This window comes from Rhinopithecus bieti, unplaced genomic scaffold (genome assembly GCF_001698545.2).
Source record: "Rhinopithecus bieti isolate Rb0 unplaced genomic scaffold, ASM169854v2 scaffold_81282, whole genome shotgun sequence".
Classification (NCBI taxonomy): Eukaryota; Metazoa; Chordata; class Mammalia; order Primates; family Cercopithecidae; genus Rhinopithecus; species Rhinopithecus bieti.
Window position 1 is genome coordinate 1,346,011 of NW_016830182.1, and position 18,162 is coordinate 1,364,172.

Here is an 18,162-nt window from a genome sequence, read left to right on the forward strand (position 1 = left end):
CTGAACGTCCCCATGTGTTCAGGGAGAAGTTTGGTGGCCAGAATGTCAGAGTGGCTTTTCTCAGTTCCTATTCTCATTGGTCTCAGATGATGGGTTTTTTTCTTTCTCCTTTTCTTATTCATGGCACTCACAAAATAACAAAGGCAATGTATTTTATTTAAAAAAAAAAAAGCACACACCTTGTATATATTAACATTTCATTCTAAACTTCATCTCTCTATGTGCAGGTGGGCACTAACATGTTATAAAATTGTTATTACAGCTGTACCTTTGAATCTGTACCTTTTACTTAACATGAAATAATAAGAATGATACTGCTGCCAGAGCCCCTGGAGTTTTTACTTTTAATGGCTGCCTAATATTCTGCTGAGATCACCATATCATATTTTATTATTCCCTCTGTTAGGTATTGGGGTTGCTTCTGATTTTTCACTTTAGAAATAATACTATGATGAGTATCTTTAGGCATATAGCCTTTCCTTTCCTTAGGATTATTATAAAATATGTTCTTGGGAGTAAAGAAGACACTTTACTGTTTTACAGTTATTTGCCAAAAATCATGCTAATTTATTATGGCCATCCACTGAACAGGTTTACCATTTTGCTCCAACTTCAGCATATTAGGTGTTGCTCTTTTTGTAACTTCTGCTAAATTAATAGCTAGGGACAGAGAGAGGCAAAATGCTGTCGCCGAGGTGTAGCTGTCCCGTCCCGCTCCCTCCGCAGCCCAGCAGTGGATGGGCCCCTGTAGCATCCCTATGCTCCTGGCAGATTTTACTGTCCGGAGGGAGAGCGGACTTCTGATGGCTTTTCTGCCCCCTACTCAGCGTTGTTTATCTTGTTTTAACAGCCAGAGCAGTTTAATGGACAAAACAACACGTTCTCGGGAAGCAGCTACAGTAACTACAGCCAAGGGAATGTCAACAGGGTATGTTCCGATTTAATTTACAAATTCTAAGCCACAGGCAGTTGTTGCCTCTAAAGGCTCTCACTGGTCCTGCTCCAGCCTCTCTGGACATTCAGAGGGGCCCATGGGTGGGGGTGCACTCCCTGGTCCCCTGTGCCAGGGACAGAGATGATCAGGACTGAGAATCCACAGCTCCAGGTGGGGTAGGCCCCAGGGTAAAGTGTCAGCCTGGCTAGTCTTGAAAACAAGAAGAAGGAGAGGGGCTCCTGGGGAACCTGGGCCCCAGATTCTGCAGGCCCCGACTCCATCTGGGGGACCCTGATGAGGTAGGCATAGAGGGTGTGGCCTTGAGTCGTGATGTTTGAAGCCCACCTGGTCGGGTGACAGGAGGCCTGGGCTTTATTCCTGCTGTCCTGTCCTCCAAGGGTTGTTCTGAGCAAGTCCCCAGCCCTGTGCCTCTGTGTCCCCATTTGTCACATGGATGGGTAAGGGTCTCCACATGCACCTGACACAGGAGCTCAGTGGTGAGACCCAGATGAAGGGTGGGGAAGGCCCTTCCCAAGGCTGTCTTCTGAGCGGGACAGAGATCTGTGAGAGAGAAGCGTTTCCCTGGTGGAGGCTCTCCTCCCGAGGGGCATGGCCCCCGGCCCCTGGGGTGAGTGCAGTGTATGTACATAGCCATGGCCCCTTCTGTCTCCAGGATCCCATAACCTACGTGTGTCTTCTCTTTCTTTCCAGCCTCCCAGGCCAGTTCCTGTGGCAAATTACCCCCACTCGCCTGTTCCAGGGAACCCCACACCCCCCATGACCCCTGGGAGCAGCATCCCTCCATACCTGTCCCCCAGCCAAGACGTCAAACCACCCTTCCCGCCAGACATCAAGCCAAATATGAGCGCTCTGCCGCCACCCCCAGGTGAGGGCCCTACCTCCCTCTGTTGGGCAGCTCCATTTGGGCCCCCCAGTGGGCTGGGAGCAGGAGGCTTAGTAGTCAGGCTGTCTGGGGATTGGGCATGCAGAAAGGACAGAGACTTGAGAGCAGGTGAGATACCCAGGGACACATTCAAGGAGGGGTGGGCTGCCTACAGACAGCCCTTCTCACTGCTGCCTGGGTGCCTGGAGGCTGGGAGGAAAATCTGTACCCAGCCATGGAAGGAGGCAGGGAGGCGGGTGGAAGAAGAGGGGATGAGTAGATGGGGTGGGGCCGTATAGAATCAAAGAAGCCATGACTCACTGGTATGCCCTTGGCCTGGCTATGTCTCTGGCCCTGTTTACACACCCCTGCCTTCCTCTGAGCGTGCAGCCCAGGGTGAGCAAGTCCCACCCACAGCCCAGGAACCCATGGCAGCTGGGGCTTATGGTTCACCCACCTCCTCTCCTCGCCCCAGCCAACCACAATGACGAGCTGCGGCTCACATTCCCTGTGCGGGATGGCGTGGTGCTGGAGCCCTTCCGCCTGGAGCACAACCTGGCTGTCAGCAACCATGTGTTCCACCTGCGGCCCACGGTCCACCAGACGCTGATGTGGAGGTGCGTGTCAGGGCAGGGGTGCCAGCCCAGGCGGGATGAAGGAGGTCCCCCGGGATGGCTTCCTTGGGCCTGAGTGTGGCCCTGGGCAGGTGGTGGCAGCATCTTCTGTCACCTTCACGTGTTCGGCATCATTGACTGGGCCCTGTCCTGCGATTGTCATGGGAAGTCTGCAGGGGCTCCGGGAGATGAGCAGTCAAGGTATCATGGCCTAAGGGCAGGGAGCAGCTGTCACTCACCCCAGAGGAAAAGGTGGCTGGCTCAGACCTAGGCTGAGAAGCTGTGTATCCCATCTGAGACCGTGAGCTGACAAGAGGGAATGCAGTCAAGAATTCGAGTGTGACTCAGGTGACCAGAGCCAGGAATGCAAAGATGAGGCTGGCGCAGGGGCCAGGCCTGGGTCAGGCAGGCCCTGCCTATTGCAAGGGGCTAACCATTGGGCACGGCTGCTGCTCAGACACTTAGGCACGTGCTGGAATGCAAGGTCTGGAGGTTTCCTGCTGAGCCAGGCCCATGCTCAGCACCTTCCACATGTGACCTACTTTGATCTTGGAAATGGGCAACACTTTCCCTTTTGACAGAGGAGGAAGCTGAGGCCAGAGAATTGAATTGGCTTGTGTGAGTTCTCACAGCTAGCCAGGGGAAGAGCTGGGACTTGGGCCCAGGTCTCCAGGATGCCAGAACCAACCCTAGGGGTCTCCACCCTTCAGTCCTTCATCCTCAGGCAAGACTCACACTGTCTCACTGTGCTTGTGACTCAGACCCCCCATTGCCCAGTGAGCATCTCCAGGGCAAGAGCTGGGTCTGTGCCTGGCATGTGCACACACACCCCTGCTGTTTTCTTGACCATGCTGAGCAGGCTGGGCGAAGTGGCCACAGATAACTGGTGTGGGCGTTCAGAACACAGGAGCTGCAACGCTTAGGCAGGAGGGCAGAGGCTCCTGGCATGGGACAAGCCACTGTGCTGCCTGCCTGCACCCTGCTCACCCACGCTTCTTACCTGGGAGTGTCCTGGCCTGGGGGACCTCCTCCTCCTGGCTGGGTTGTCACGCATACGTGGTCACTGCTGGTTCCTGACACTCCTCAGTGCTGTGTCCTGGGGGGCCTCCTTGGGGAGTGCTCAGAACCAGAAATGGCCGTGGCCTGAGAGGACAGTTCCCAGCAGGTCTGGAGACGGGCTTGGCTGGCCTCACAGCAGGTCCTGTCAAATGAGTGCCTGTTCTTTTGCCTCTCTATCTCTGACCTAGGGAGCCAAGAGTTGACCCCTACAGGGAGGACAGTCCAGGGAGATGGGAGCTAGAGCAGCTGTGGGGTATGGCGGGAATGATTGGTGTGCAGGGATCTTGGGGGCAGTTTGGTTGTAAAGGGAGTATCCAGAATGGGAGAGGAGAACTCAGGCTACGGGAACCATTGGGGTCAGGGATGGGGTCCTAAGGGTCTCGGAGGTTGTGGTACATTCAGAGGTGTGTGGCCTGGCTCGGGGTCACAGAGGCCATGGACAGCCCCCCGGCAGAGCTGCCCTGAGCACCCCCATTCCCCACCTAGGTCTGACCTGGAGCTGCAGTTCAAGTGCTACCACCACGAGGACCGGCAGATGAACACCAACTGGCCCGCCTCGGTGCAGGTCAGCGTGAATGCCACGCCCCTCACCATTGAGCGCGGCGACAACAAGACCTCCCACAAGCCCCTGCATCTGAAGCACGTGTGCCAGCCGGGTCGCAACACCATCCAGATCACCGTCACGGCTTGCTGCTGCGTGAGTGTGGCGGGCTGGGGGCAGCGGTGGCACGGGCAGTCCCTGTTGCACGGTGTGGGAGTGCGGGACACCTTGCCCCCCTCTGGTCCTCAGCCTTGTCCTTGGGTCACCAGCCCCTGTGCCCACAGCCACCAAAGATACAGTGTGCCCTTACCTGCTCCCCGCCTAGGGCCTGTACAATAACCTTCAAACCGTTGGGCCTTCAAAGCCACTATGCCCTGGCTTCAGATGTGGCCTCTTCCCCTGGACACTAGGCCTCCATCTGTTCTCCACGTATGCCTCCGATTCACCCCTCCTGGCCCCTCCTCCCTGCCCTTCATTCATTGTTGTGGTTCTGTGTTCCTCGAAGCCATGTCCTGCTTGCCTCATTCACCAGCAGTTGTCATTGTCAGCACCTTTCTCCTCAGACCCAACTCCCCAAAAACTCCCCCAAACCTGAGTTAGACGGCAACAGAGCGTCGCACTTCTTTCCCAACCCTCTTGTCTTGTAGCAGCTCAATGTTTCTAAAGGAAACAAAATATATATACACACGAATAGACATAAAAAAAAAGACAGCATAGAGTCAGGCCGCACGCTTCTCTAGATATGTAGGTCCCTGAAACAGGGCGACACAGGGCTTGTTCAGGCCCCAATGGAACTCTAAATTCCCGGTACAACACTCCACCGCTACCCTCGGCTCTCCTTCCACGGTCAGGGGATGGAGAGAGGAAACACTCTGATGACTGAGACTGACTCCCTTGTGAGCTTACAGGCAACAGAGCCCACACAGAGTTAGGGGTCACAGACCTGGGCAGCACATCCCATTCTGACTGGGGAATGTGATGTACTGTGTAAGGCTGCACAACTGTCAGAGTAAGGCCAACTGATCTTTGGCTGACGTTATGGAGAGTGTGCATTTGGAAGTGCTTCTTGCGTAAGTCATGACGACTATGCTGAGCACCCTGGCCAGAAGGGCTGAGGACACATGATGGGAAGGCAGTGGTAGGGGAGGTTAGGAAGTGAAGTGGAACCCAGGCCTAAAGCCATGTGTCCTATAACCTTATCCAGGGAGTATTTCAGTGTCAAAGTCCACCTTGTCTGCAGCAGAGGCAGCCTTTCCAGAGTGGTGTTCAGGCTCACAAGTCCCAGGACACACGCTGGGGGAGCGTCTCCTAGGCCGGCTGTGGGATCTTGGGAGCAGTCTAGGGCTGCCGAGGCTGCAGGCAGGGTGGGGCATGATGACAGTGTGCAGGAACTGAGTGTCTGCTCTCTCCCCGCAGTCACACCTCTTCGTGCTGCAGCTGGTGCACCGGCCCTCCGTCCGCTCTGTGCTGCAAGGACTCCTCAAGAAGCGCCTCCTGCCCGCAGAGCACTGTATCACAAAAAGTGAGTCTGGGTGGGGGCAAGGAGTGAGAGCCAGACCCTAGCCCTGCCTGAGTTTGGGACTAAGAAGCAGTCACCATTCACCTGGGACTGACCTTGGCCTCCATGCATGTCGCCACCGGGCCTGGAGTGTCCCTGAGCACGTCCCATCCTGAGGCTCATGCCCTCCTCCTCGGGCTGTTGTCATGATCAGACAAGCTGGGGGCCATAAGTGCTGGTGGGAGTTCTGGGACCTGCCCTGTGTGGAAGAGCTGGCAGTCCAGCTTGGGAGCCAGAACAGGCATACCTGCAACAGCAGCACAGGACATGAGGCAGATTGAAACAAAATGTCAGGAAGCAGGCTTCCTGGAGGAAGTGAAGACCTGGGCCAGGCCTTTAGAAGATGAGAGGATTTACAGAAGAAGGGATCTTCATCAGGTGGAAGACACGGAGGGTGGATTCCAGATTGACCTCTCTACTTCAACAGCTCATGCTTTTTTTTTTTTTTTTTTTTTTTTTTAGAGATGGAGTCTCACTCTGTTGCCCAGGCTGGAGTGCAGTGGTGCTGTCTCAGCTCACTGCAAGCTCCGCTCCACCTCCTGGGTGCATGCCATTCTCCTGCCTCAGCCTCCAGAGTAGCTGGGACTACAGGCACCCACCACCACACCTGGCTAATTTTTTTGTATTTTTGTAGAGACGGGGTTTCACCGTGTTAGCCAGGATGGTCTCGATCTCCTGACCTTGCGATCCGCCCGCCTCAGCCTCCCAAAGTGCCGGAATTACAGACATGAGCCACTGCATCTGGCCAGCTCATGCTTAAACTCAGGAGAGGACTGGGCACAGTAGCTCATGCCTATAATTCCGGCACTTTGGGAGGCCGAGGTGGGAGTCCGGGAATTCAAGACTAGCCTGGCCACATAGTAAGAGCCTGTCTCCACAGAAAAATAAAAAATTAGCCAAGAGTGGTGGCTTGTGCCTGTAGTCCCAGCTGCTCAGAAGGCTGAGGTGGGAGAATTGTTTGAGCCGGGGAGGTCGAGGCTGCAGTGGGCCATGATCACGCCACTGCACTCCAATGTGGGTGACACAGCAAGACGCTACGACAAAAAAATAAAAGTTGGGATGGAAGGACTTGGCTTGGAGTCCCATTTAAAGGAGACCCCGGGTGTGAACTCAGAGGCCCCGTGCAGGAGGTACAGGGCCACTCTTCACGTTGCTGCCCTGAGCCCTGGGATTCCAGCAGGCAGCTGTTCATTTCCATTTCCACATGTGCAGAGTGAAGTGCAGGAGTGCCTGAGGGGGCTTTTCACTGACCCCGTAAATCAGAGAAGTGCCAGACTGACTTTCCGTGAGCTTTGCAGATATCCCCCTTCCTAGCGAAGGCAGGGTCTGCTCTGCAGAGATAGAGGAACTGCTGCAGCCAGCTCCTCGGGCACACACACACCACACGCTGTCCCCCATGGAGACAGCAGCCCGGGCACCCAGCCCTATGACTGACACACTGTGGGCCCTCTCAGTGTTTGGTGTGGGCTGGGAGGAGGACCAGGACGTGCCCCAGTTGCACGAGGAAGTGGGGAGCATGTGCAGACCCCCCACCTCTGCAGGACAGCCTTGCCATCCTCACCTGTCTGTGCCTCCTGCCCCACAGTCAAGCGGAATTTCAGCAGCGTGGCTGCCTCCTCGGGGAACACGACCCTCAACGGGGAGGATGGGGTGGAGCAGACAGCCATCAAGGTGTCTTTGAAGTGCCCCATCACATTCCGGCGCATCCAGCTGCCTGCTCGAGGACACGATTGCAAGCATGTCCAGGTGAGCGTCCCCAGAAAGCACAGCTCCGGCAAGCCACCTAGATTCTGGCTGGGATGGTGAGCGGTAGGCAGAGGGGCAACAGGGCCTGTCCAAACACTGTCCAGAAGGATGTCATGGAGATCAGCAGCTGGCATCACTCATTAATTTCAGCCATCATTTTGATCATCTTTTCTGTGTGCTTAAGGCCAAAGGGGCTACAGAAATGGTTTTGGACAGCCCCTGCCCTGGCAGATGGCAGATGCCAGCTGGAAGTCCCACACACATGGCAGGGCTGATTGGGGGCCCAAGAGCAGGGACACCACTGTCCAATTCATGCCTCTGTCCAGGGCCTTACATCAAGCCAGTGTTCAGGAAGTAGCCCTGGTGTGAGTGACAGTCCCAGTCTGAGCAGGCAGTGACAGAGCAATGAGTAAACGTGGGCAACCCGGCCTGGAAGAAGAACAAGGAGCCGTCCTCTGGAACCTGGGCGTGGTGGGCATGCAGAAGGGGCCCAGGGCTGTCACCTACAGCTGGTCCTGAGGGTGCAGTGGGACAGGAGCTTCCCCTCCTCCCTCCAAAAGAATGCTGTGGGCAAGAGGATGGTCTGGTCACCTTAGCTGTGTGATACAGATCGATGAACTTGATCAGACTTGTCTTCCGTGCCTGGGCTGGGCTGAAGGGGCTACCCCTGGCCTCATTGAAAGGGCCTATTAACAGGGCAAAAAACAGTGAGAGTCAGCTGGGGTGGGGACCAGGAAGGCTTCTCAGAGGATGTAGGCACAGGGTCATTTGGGGCATGGGAGGTGGTGTGAGGCATGCTGGGGTGGAGGCATAAGTACTCTGCGTGGTAAAAAGGTGTCATTGCTCTCACTCCACCCAGCCCCAACCTTGCGTTTCTCCCACAGCCTATCTTTCTTTCTGGTGGGGAAGTTATTCCAAGGGTCCTTTAGGCACATTGAGGCAGTTTCTGACAGTCCTGGTCTCACCCATGTCTGTCTGTCTGTCTGCCTGCAGTGCTTTGACCTGGAGTCGTACCTGCAGCTGAATTGCGAAAGAGGGACCTGGAGGTGTCCTGTGTGCAAGTGAGTGGTGTCCACCCTGGTGGGGGCTTCCCCCATCCCCCAACCACAGAGGGGAGGGGCTGGCTACCTCCCACCTCCACCTGCCCTAAATGCAAACCAGAACCCAAACATGGCAGAGGGGTTTAGGTTATGGGGGCTCCAGGTGGTCCCTTGGTATCACGCGGTCAGAGTCCCCCTCTCTTGTGCCTCCAGTAGTAACCAGCAGCAGGGGTGGGACCCCACTGACACTGAGGTGGATGGGCTGTGCCCCCACCTCCTTGGGTCCTGGAGCAGAGGCCAAGCTCCCCGTCTCCTTTTCCAGTAAAACCGCTCTGCTGGAGGGCCTGGAGGTGGATCAGTACATGTGGGGAATCCTGAATGCCATCCAACAGTAAGTGGGGCCCCAGCGAGGGGCAGAGGGTGAGAGGGGACAAGGCCTGGAATAGAGCAAGGTGTGCATGTGGATAGCCCTGACACAGCCCTCCCCTCCCAGGCCAGCAGACCGTGACCCACATCCCCCACCTCTGTGGCTTACCCTCAGGGGCCTCTGGATCTGGGGACAAATTAACTTCCCAGAAAGGATGAAAGCCAGCCAGAGCAGGAGGCTGACAGTGCCCCGCCCTGACCCTCCACCTGCTGTTCCCCAAGCGGGAGGCCTTGAGACTAGCTGCCCTGTGCCCAGCCACTTGCTTTTCTAGCCTCAGTCTCCCCATATGTCAAAGAAATATGGAGAAATCCCTGCCAGGCTTCTGCCTTGTCCACAGTGTGGTCAGAGTTGGGGCAGGGGCCTCAACAAGGTCACCTTAGGGTCTCCGAGCTGGAGGTGCTTTTATGCCCAAAGCCAGGCACCCCAGAGCCTCAGCTCTGCCACCCTTCCTCCCCCAGCTCCGAGTTTGAAGAGGTCACCATCGATCCCACATGCAGCTGGCGGCCAGTGCCCATCAAGTCGGACTTACACATCAAGGACGACCCTGACGGCATCCCCTCCAAGCGGTTCAAGACCATGAGTCCCAGCCAGATGATCATGCCCAATGTCATGGAGATGATCGCAGCCCTGGGCCCCGGCCCGTCCCCCTACCCCCTCCCGCCTCCCCCGGGGGGCACCAACTCCAACGACTACAGCAGCCAAGGTGGGTGATGCCAGGCAGGGAAGAAGGGAGAAGGAGGGCAGCCCCAAGTCCCTGCAGGGGCACAGAATTTCTGTGCTGATAGTGGCAGGGGTCGGGGATGTGGTTGAAGAGAGAGAAGTAACACACCCCCCCAGTAAACAATCCCCAGTTTGCTGGACTTGAGGATACATGGGCCTAGCCCACGGGCTTCAGAGCCTGCCCTGGTGGGAGATACAACTGCTGCCTCTTCCCAGCCAATCTCCTCTGGGTCTGCTGACAGCACACACTCACCTGAGTTCTTGGCCTTACCCCCTGCTCTCCCATATTTTTTCCGTGATATCTGCATTTTCCTTGCAACTTTCCTGCCCTCCTAGGGACAGAGTCCAGGTTCCTGGAGCCTTAGCCTTTAGCCACCAAGGTCACCCACTGGCCCTTATACTCCCGGCTGCCCAGACTGAGTTTCACCCCTACCGCCACTGATTCCTGGAAAGTAGCCCCCACTGGGTGGAAGCTCCCGCTGGGATCCCTGATCTTAAGTCCCCATGAGAGGCCCAGAGAAGTTAGGCCACCTAGCCAGACTCCCACAGTGTGCCAAGGGCCAAGCCTCCCAACCTGCTGATCCTCTGACCCTTGCCATCGTCACATGGTGGAGGGCACAGTGACTAGGGAGGCGGGACAGCTGGCTTCTGCGCGCGTCATCCTGAGTCTGTTGCAGCTTTCTTTGTGGGCTTGGCAGAACCTGTACCACTCTGGGCCTGGGTCTTGCTGGGTATGAAAAGTGCCCACATTGGGGAGTAGCTCAGTGGGTCTGCTGTGGGCTCAGGCCATGTGCCCCACTCCCCACAGGAGCCTGGCCCTCCCCCTTTCTCCCACTCTGCCCCCTCCTCCATAACTGTTAGGGCAGCACATCCTCTGGGGTACCACAGACCATGGGACAGGGCTGCGTGGCTACTCCATCCTACAGCCCGGAAGGCTCCGGCTGCTGTGGCCAACTGCAGCCTTGCAAGAGGAAAAGGACTTGGCTTGTATTTTTACACACTCTCTGTTCCCTGGGGTGGCCACTATCCCTCTGGGTGACCCTCTCCCCTCCCCATCTCATCCCTTCCTAGGCAACAACTACCAAGGCCATGGCAACTTTGACTTCCCCCACGGGAACCCTGGAGGGACATCCATGAATGACTTCATGCACGGGCCCCCCCAACTCTCCCATCCCCCGGACATGCCCAACAACATGGCCACCCTCGAGAAACCCCTCAGTCACCCCATGCAGGAAACTGTGAGTACCTCCTCCTCGCCCCACCCCATTCCCCAGTCTTTGGGGTTGATGCCTTGGGATCTGGATACCCTATTCCCTCCCAGGCAAGGCAGAGTATGAAGATTTGGATGTGTGGGCTCAGAAGGGAATAGGAGGGGTCTGACTGAGGCTAGGTCATGGCCTGTCAGCATCGTTGGACTTGGCTGTTTTACCTAGGACTTCGGATTCTCTGGAGATGGGAGCAGCTTCAGGCTCTTCCCCGAACACTCACCCCTCCACACATACACACACACATGGGCATGCACTCACCAGTACCCAGCACACACTGTCAGCCCTCTCCCTCTCCCACTTGCACACTCTTACACTCACCTAACACGGTTCCAGCCACCTCAACTTTTGTCCCCTTATTCCCCAAGGATCTGAATTCAGGGTATTACCACCTCCAACAAAAGAAATGCTAGGAAGTCTCATTATCTGAAGAGCATTCACTTCTCATTCTGTTTCACACTTATTGACATATGCCCTGTGTGGCTGAGGATGCCCCTGGTGGGGTAAGGTATCCTGTGCTATCCACAGGCCCTCCCTTCCTGTGGCCCCAGTGCCAGTGGCAGGAGGCCCTCCTGTCCCCTGGAGTCCTCATCCAGTGAGTTCCACGTGGTTCCACTCAGTTTGACAAACGTTTTCTGAGCTGTGCTCTGCACAGGCCGTGTGGCAGGTGTAAGCAGGACAGACAGGCCTTGTGTTAGTGGAGCAAAACTCCTGGCAGTGCATGGGTGCAGGAAGAACAGTTGGGGTTTGGAGAAACTGAAGCCTCCAGAGGCTGAAGTGGTGTGTCTGAGGTCTCAGTCATTCTGGGCTCTCATCTTAGGGAGGAGGGGCCACCACTGAGCACATGGCTGTGGGTCCTGGGCCACACAAGCCAATGAGAGGGTCCGGGGTCCTGCCAGTGTCTGGCAGTGGGCTTGGGTGGCCTGCACAGGAAGGAGCCTCTGGATTATACTGTCTTCCACACACCTGACATGGAATTGCCTCAGGACTCTAGGTGAGGGAGCAGCAACTTTCCCTCAGGACCCCAGGAGTCCAAGTGGGAAATAGATGCTTTGTGGAGCCTTGGCCAAGTTTTTGAAAGTTACTCTCTACCCCATGGGGCTTGTGATTTCTGGGGGCTTCTTTCCTGGTGCCCCTTCCTGGGTCCTGAGGGCATCCCACACCCAGAGGACACCAAAATCACACCCCCCACACACACACATCCTGCGCCCTCCAGTTCCTACCACTGGAATATGGAGTGGGAATGCCGTCTGTTTCCCCTTGACAACCAAGCTTTCTCCTGCCTTCTGTGAGCCCCGCTGCCTGCATCTGTGTGGCCGGATCTGAGCCTGTGAGTTGACCTCAGAGCCCCTTAAGATGCTCTCTAGATGGTCCTGTCCTCCATTTCTGAACTCTCACTAGAGGGCAAGCAGACCTGGAAGTGCAGATATGCCAGGCCGCTGGAGCCGGGCAGTCACAGGTAAACTCCTAGCACACCTGCCCAGGTGGAGGCAGCCACACCCCCAGCTGAGCCCAAGGCTGGGAGGCACTGCCATGCCCGCAGGGACTGCTGCCCCCACAGACTGCCCATACTTGGTGGCAGGTTGACAGGTGTGTCAGCAGTGCCCCAACAGCACCTGCCTCTCTAGGCCGGAGACATTCCAGCCAGATACGGAGCTGAGGGGCACAGCTGCCTCTGAAGATCCAGGGACTGTCTGTCTTGAGCTGGGCTGCACAGCTGGAATGTGGAGCCCTCCCTGCTCTCCCAGGGTGGGCACTGAGGGCATCTACAGGAGTGGGAGCCCCAAGCTGGCCTCTCACTGACCATGGGTGGTGGCCCATTCCTCCAGCCTCTTGTATGTGTCTTATAAACGGGTCTCCCAAGGTCTTCAGCATCACAGTTGCGAAGTCATCGCATTCTTGGGACTTGGACTGAAAGGGCACTGTGCTCCCTAAGGCCACATTGGGTTGAGGCCCTGTACGCTGAGAAGGGGCCACCTGAACCGTGGGCAGAGACTGGCCCGTAGCAAGGCCTGGGAAGCAGTTTTAGGAGAAACAGGAAGAGGAAGTTGGAATTGGGCAAAGACTGAGGATGGTGTGGCTGCGAATTCTAAATGCACACAGGGAGAACATGCCCCAGGATGGGGTAGGGTGAGGGGACGAAAAGACCAAGGAAGCATGTGCCAGGCTGCTGTTCCAGTGGAACACCTGGAGCATCTGTGAGCCACCTTCACTGGCAGAGTGAAAATGGGGCTGGGGGCTGTCAGGGATGCTTGCAGTGGGATCAGGACTTGGTCTGCAGGATTCCCCAGCCTTTCACTTTGAAGGAGGGTCTGCTTGGGACAGCAACAGGCTAGCAGGGGAATGTTCACATCTCACCCACCCGCCCACAGACAGCCCAGTTTTCAGTGCACGTGCCCACGGGAGGGTGTGAGTCCTCTAGTTCATCTGTTAGAGAGGCACCGCCAGCCTCACCCTCACCAAGACACCCACCATTGGTGAACCGTCACTCAGTCCCCTTGTCCTTGGAGTGCCGGAGGTGCCTGCCTCCCTCACAACCCTGTGTTTTTGAGGGCTGGTGCCGACCAAGTAGGATGTCTAGGAAAAGGGTCTGGCAGGGTGTGAAGATGCACCTGGCTGGCCAGGTGCCCACCCAGCCCTGCTCTGACAGCCAGATTCCACCTGGGCTGCAGGGCTTGTGCCAAGACCCCAGCTGCTGCACACTTCGGGCTGGCAGAAGGTGCCTTCGTGCCCAGCATCACCCCTGCCCAGGGCCCACTTGGGAGGTGCAGACCCAGTCCTGAGCCGCACGCCCGCCCGATGCTGTCTGTCTGTGTCTGCTCTCTGCTGCCCAGCTTGGGGTCTGCACCATGCTGCGGCGGCTGCCCTCCCGCCTCCTGCTCCCTGGAACATGCCCATTCTGCTTCTCCATCCTGCCCTCGCTGTTGTTCGTTGTCTGGGCGGGGAGGCGGAGGGGCCTGGGGGAGCCCAGGCCCAGCTCCCCGTGTCTGTGCTTGTGTCAAAGCCCTCCCCACCTCCTGGGGCCCCACGTGGCCTGGGAGGTCCCCGCCATCCCCCTGCAGCCTCCCCGATGGGTGGTTTTGGGGGAGAAATTTTTCTTTGTTTCTCTGCCCAGAAACAACGTTCAGCCTCGTACCGGGTGGCCACGTTTCGGGGGTTGTGACTTCCCTGGTTGTGTTGGGTTTCATTTTCTCCAGGCATCATCGCCGTGCCTCCTCACCTCACCTGTCTTCTCTCCCGCTCTCTCCTCCTCCACAGATGCCACACGCTGGCAGCTCTGACCAGCCCCACCCCTCCATACAACAAGGTTTGCACGTACCACACCCCAGCAGCCAGTCAGGGCCTCCATTACATCACAGTGGGGCTCCTCCTCCTCCTCCTTCCCAGCCTCCCCGGCAGCCGCCACAGGCCGCTCCCAGCAGCCATCCACACAGCGACCTGACCTTTAACCCCTCCTCAGCCTTAGAGGGTCAGGCCGGAGCGCAGGGAGCATCCGACATGCCGGAGCCTTCGCTGGATGTAAGTTGGGGTCGCCACTCGCCTTGGCCTGGGGCTAGGCCTGGCGCCGGGACCTGCCCGAGAGAAGGGGTGGGTGTGAGGGCTCAAGGCCCCGAGGGGAGGAGGTGGGTGGGCGGCGGGAGGGCTTCAGCCAGACCTGGCTCCAGACCAGGAAGCCCCATGATGGGGAAGTGTTACCACTGAGGGTCCCCACCCTGCTGGCTCCTGTCCCCCCAGTCCCTTTGGCCATAGCCCTGAACCCCAGCCCTGACCCACCTTCTGACCCAAGCCCTGCGGGGTCCCTCGCGCAGCACAGGAGGGTCCCTGCCCTCCCCTAGTGGTGAGCTTGCGGTTTCTGTGTCTGCCTCTCTGGCCTGGGCAGGGAGGGCTGGAGGGAGAGGCCGTCTGTCTGCCTCACTGGTGTGTGTCTGTCTCCAGTTTTCTTGTCCGCGTGTTGTCCATGCCCTGCTTCCGCTTGCTCCATCGCTCACTCCGAGAGACCCCCATGTGGGTGACAGAAGGTGGGGGCAGAGGGGCAACCTTGGGTCACAGCCAGGGGTGGCAGGCCAGCATGGGCAGCAGAGGGCCAGGGATCCTACCCTGAAGTCTGGAAGATGGTGGGGGTCACCCTGGATGATGGGGCTGGGCTGCTGGATGTGGCTGGCGGGATGGCACTGAGCACCGGCCCCTCCCATGCCCACCACAGAGCTGGTGCCAGACTCCGGGAGGAGGCCTGTCGTCAGTTACTCCTGTTCTTCACCCCCAGCCCTGCTCTGTCAGCCTCTGCTCCAGCAGCATCAGAGGGCTCTGTGCTAGCTAGGACTCACTGCGCAGCCATATCAGGTCCTCGCCCAGTGTTCCCCCCCAGCCAGGCCAGTGGGGCTGCTTTTAGATGCATGAGGCTTCCCATGTGACAGACTCCAAGGATGTCTCAGTAGAGGGTAGGGACAGTCTGCAACCCCTCTGGGGCCACAGGGAAGGATGGCTGCCAGCCAGCCACAGGCTCACCAAGGAGCGGTGAGCCCTTGAGAGAGGGATGGTGGGTAGGGGGTTGCGGGAACCACTCGCCTTCCCGCCTTCCCACCAGCCCACCTCCTTGTGCTTACACATGAAGCATGTGATTTCAGCTGGGAGGCCCAAGTGACCCACCATGGGGCCTTCCCAGCTTAGGGCTGAAGTCCCTGCCTGAAAAGGGTCAGCCCTGCTCAGGCCTCAGCTGGTGGGCTGTGGGTCCCGCTCCCCAGGCTTGAAATGAGCACAGGGGTGCCCCACACTCGGTGCAGTGGCTGGTGTGTGGGGGGGGATGCCTGGCAGGCCCAGGCCCAAGGCTGTTCTCTTCCCTTTTTTTTTTGGCTAGGGTCCTGAGAGGCAAGTGGAGGGGGACGGGCCAGGGCGCCCCTGCATTCCTCACCCGGGGCCTGCCTCTCGGGCACACCTCATCTGAACTTCGTCACTCCTTCTTTTCCAGCTCCTTCCCGAACTCACAAATCCTGACGAGCTCCTGTCTTACCTGGACCCCCCCGACCTGCCGAGCAATAGTAACGATGACCTCCTGTCTCTGTTTGAGAACAACTGAAGGCCACCCAGTCGGGGCCATCCCTCCACACTCTGCCTCCCACCCCACCTGCCCTACACACTTTTCCACCTGGGAGCCTGTGCCCTCAGACCGCCCCGCACCAGAGCCACAGGCTGTGGGGCGGGAAACCCTCCCCTGCTGCAGCCCTCTCAAAACAGAGGGGTAGGGAGGGTGCGCCGGGAAGGCTGTGTGGGTCTGGAGTCCCCGTCCCGCCTGCACGCCCTGCGCTTGGGCCCATGTCCAGCGCAGGCCTGAAGACCACCCTCCCGAGAGGAACCAGCCCGGTAAGAGGGCGCACGCCGATGTGGCTTCCCGGTCCCTCCGCGTGTGCCGATTCCAGATGACCTTCCAGTGTCCCCAAGGTTCTTCCATCTTTTAGACTGTAACCCTGCCTCCCTGCTTCCTGGTCCAGAGCCTCCCTTAAGTGACTGTGGAGCCTGAGAAGGCCCCCGGGCCCCAGCACGGGCCCCGAGCCTTGGAGGAGCGCTGGCAGTTGGTGGCAGTGAGACTAGCCCACCCACCACCACCCACCACAGAAAAGCACAAACCTCTGGGAAAGACTACGTCTCTCGGGGGCCACTGGTCATCGGTTTGACCCCTGACCTTTAAGCCAAGATACCCGATAAACACACTCTCTCAGAAAGCAGAGAAAAAGGACAAGATTCTGTGTTTGAGAGGGAGTCTGCCATTCCTGCTTGGGGACTGGTGGGAAAGAGGGCCAGGACATTTCTGAGGCTCCACCTCCAAGCTCAGACAGGACCCAGCCTTGGGGGACAGAGAGAGCAGGTGTGCGCCCAACCAAAGTGATTGTGCCCTTGGTTGGGGGGCAGGGGCATATAACCTGTCAGAATCAAACAGGAGCGGCAACTTCTAACTTTGCTCCAAGCCACTCTCTTTTTAAACAGCAACGATTTAAAGCTATGAAGTCACCTGGAGAAAAGGAACGTTGCGCTTGGACAGCAAGCAAACCATTTCTGTCTGTGTGTTCTGTTTTTCTCCTAGTCCCTCTCCTGCCACCTCTCCAAGACTTCCATGGGACGCCCACTTCCCTCTGTGTCCTAGTTCTCTTTGTCCAATCAGATGGCAAGGGCAGTGTGTGGAAAGGCTGGGAAGGTGCAGAAACCGGAGCCCAGGGCAATGGTGTCTGTCCAGCCCCTCCCTCTGTCCTTGTGCTCCAAGCTACCCCCGGCTGCAGCCCAGGCTATGGCCATGTGCACTAGTATGTACCTGCAGACATGGGGGGAGGAGGGGAGCGTGTTTCTGGGCCTGCCCCAGACACTGCCCTTGGCTGCCAGCCTCCCCTGCCTGCACTCCTCCACCATCACAATCTCACCCCACACTCCTGCTCGCTCAAGCAAAAGCAGCCTCTGGCCTTCCCTCCACCGCTTTGCTCCATCTGGCTTACCACTCTCCAGGGCCTCCTGGGGAGCTTGTCCTGTGTTCGCTTTGTTTCAGGGGTCCCATCTGTAAATTCTTTGCACCCTTCCCGGCTGCTGCCTGGGGCCCTTTCTGCTCTCCCGTCCACTGTGGGTGGTCCCCAGCACTCCTCTGTGGGTTTTACCGGAAAGGTGGCCCCAGCTGTTGACTTCCAGTCACTGTCCCAGACGGCACAAGGTTTTCTGTAGGAAAGCTGCCATTGCCCCAGCCCCTTTTTTCCTTTGTCCCGTTGTTGTTGAGGTTTTTCAAATAGTGTGTTGTTCAGTATGCAAATCAATTATTTTAAGAATCGCTTTTGTAAATATCTTTGTGAATATTTTAGTATCGTCTTTGATAATATTCAACATTTTCATGACCTGGTTATAGCCTTTGCTGGTGTTTTTAAAATACCTAGACTCAATGACAAAGACCGAGTCTTCTTTTTTTTAAAACAAAAACAATAAAAGCAACCAGGGCTATTTGTACAGTTGAAGGGGCGAACAGAATGGGCGGCTGTGCTGGGAGTTGGAAGACCGGGCAGCCCGCTATTTAGAGCCATCCCTCAGTCAGCTGGCAGGGACAAGCCAACGCCAGGTAGCATGTGGCCACCCTGCCCAGTGTCTGTGGCCTGGCAAGTGGCCACGCCCTGTGTCAGACCATCTGGGAATTAAGCTCCAGACAGACTTACAGATGCCTTCCTTAGGAGTTCCTGCTTCCTGCCTTGATACTTTGCCCCAGAAAGGCCTGGGGTTCATTCTGGTTCTTAATCAGGGTGTGTCCACACTCTGCTCACAGGCGGATCCACAGCTTTCCAGGGCAGAGAGTCGAGATGCTCCCTGCAGCCCAGGCCCCGGGCACTTCCTGCAAACATCTCTGGGCTCAGCA

General features: G+C 57.4%; 1 protein-coding gene across 9 annotated transcripts in view; it reads left to right on the forward strand.

Moving 5' to 3' along the window:
• ZMIZ1 (zinc finger MIZ-type containing 1) overlaps nucleotides 1-17,317 on the forward strand; it is a 242,727-nt gene extending 225,410 nt beyond the window's left edge. For 8 of the 9 annotated variants that reach the window (XM_017865205.1, XM_017865211.1, XM_017865207.1 and 5 more), the window contains 12 exons: nucleotides 851-928; nucleotides 1,646-1,820; nucleotides 2,293-2,434; nucleotides 3,977-4,187; nucleotides 5,448-5,553; nucleotides 7,175-7,335; nucleotides 8,329-8,396; nucleotides 8,698-8,766; nucleotides 9,261-9,505; nucleotides 10,594-10,760; nucleotides 14,046-14,306; nucleotides 15,754-17,317. In XM_017865205.1, the coding sequence (XP_017720694.1) occupies nucleotides 851-928; nucleotides 1,646-1,820; nucleotides 2,293-2,434; nucleotides 3,977-4,187; nucleotides 5,448-5,553; nucleotides 7,175-7,335; nucleotides 8,329-8,396; nucleotides 8,698-8,766; nucleotides 9,261-9,505; nucleotides 10,594-10,760; nucleotides 14,046-14,306; nucleotides 15,754-15,861 (1,791 nt within the window). In that variant the 3' untranslated portion in view covers nucleotides 15,862-17,317. The remainder of the gene's footprint in view (nucleotides 1-850; nucleotides 929-1,645; nucleotides 1,821-2,292; nucleotides 2,435-3,976; nucleotides 4,188-5,447; nucleotides 5,554-7,174; nucleotides 7,336-8,328; nucleotides 8,397-8,697; nucleotides 8,767-9,260; nucleotides 9,506-10,593; nucleotides 10,761-14,045; nucleotides 14,307-15,753) is intronic. The other variant, XM_017865212.1, reaches the window with a different exon arrangement.
• The last annotated feature ends 845 nt before the right edge of the window (nucleotides 17,318-18,162 follow it).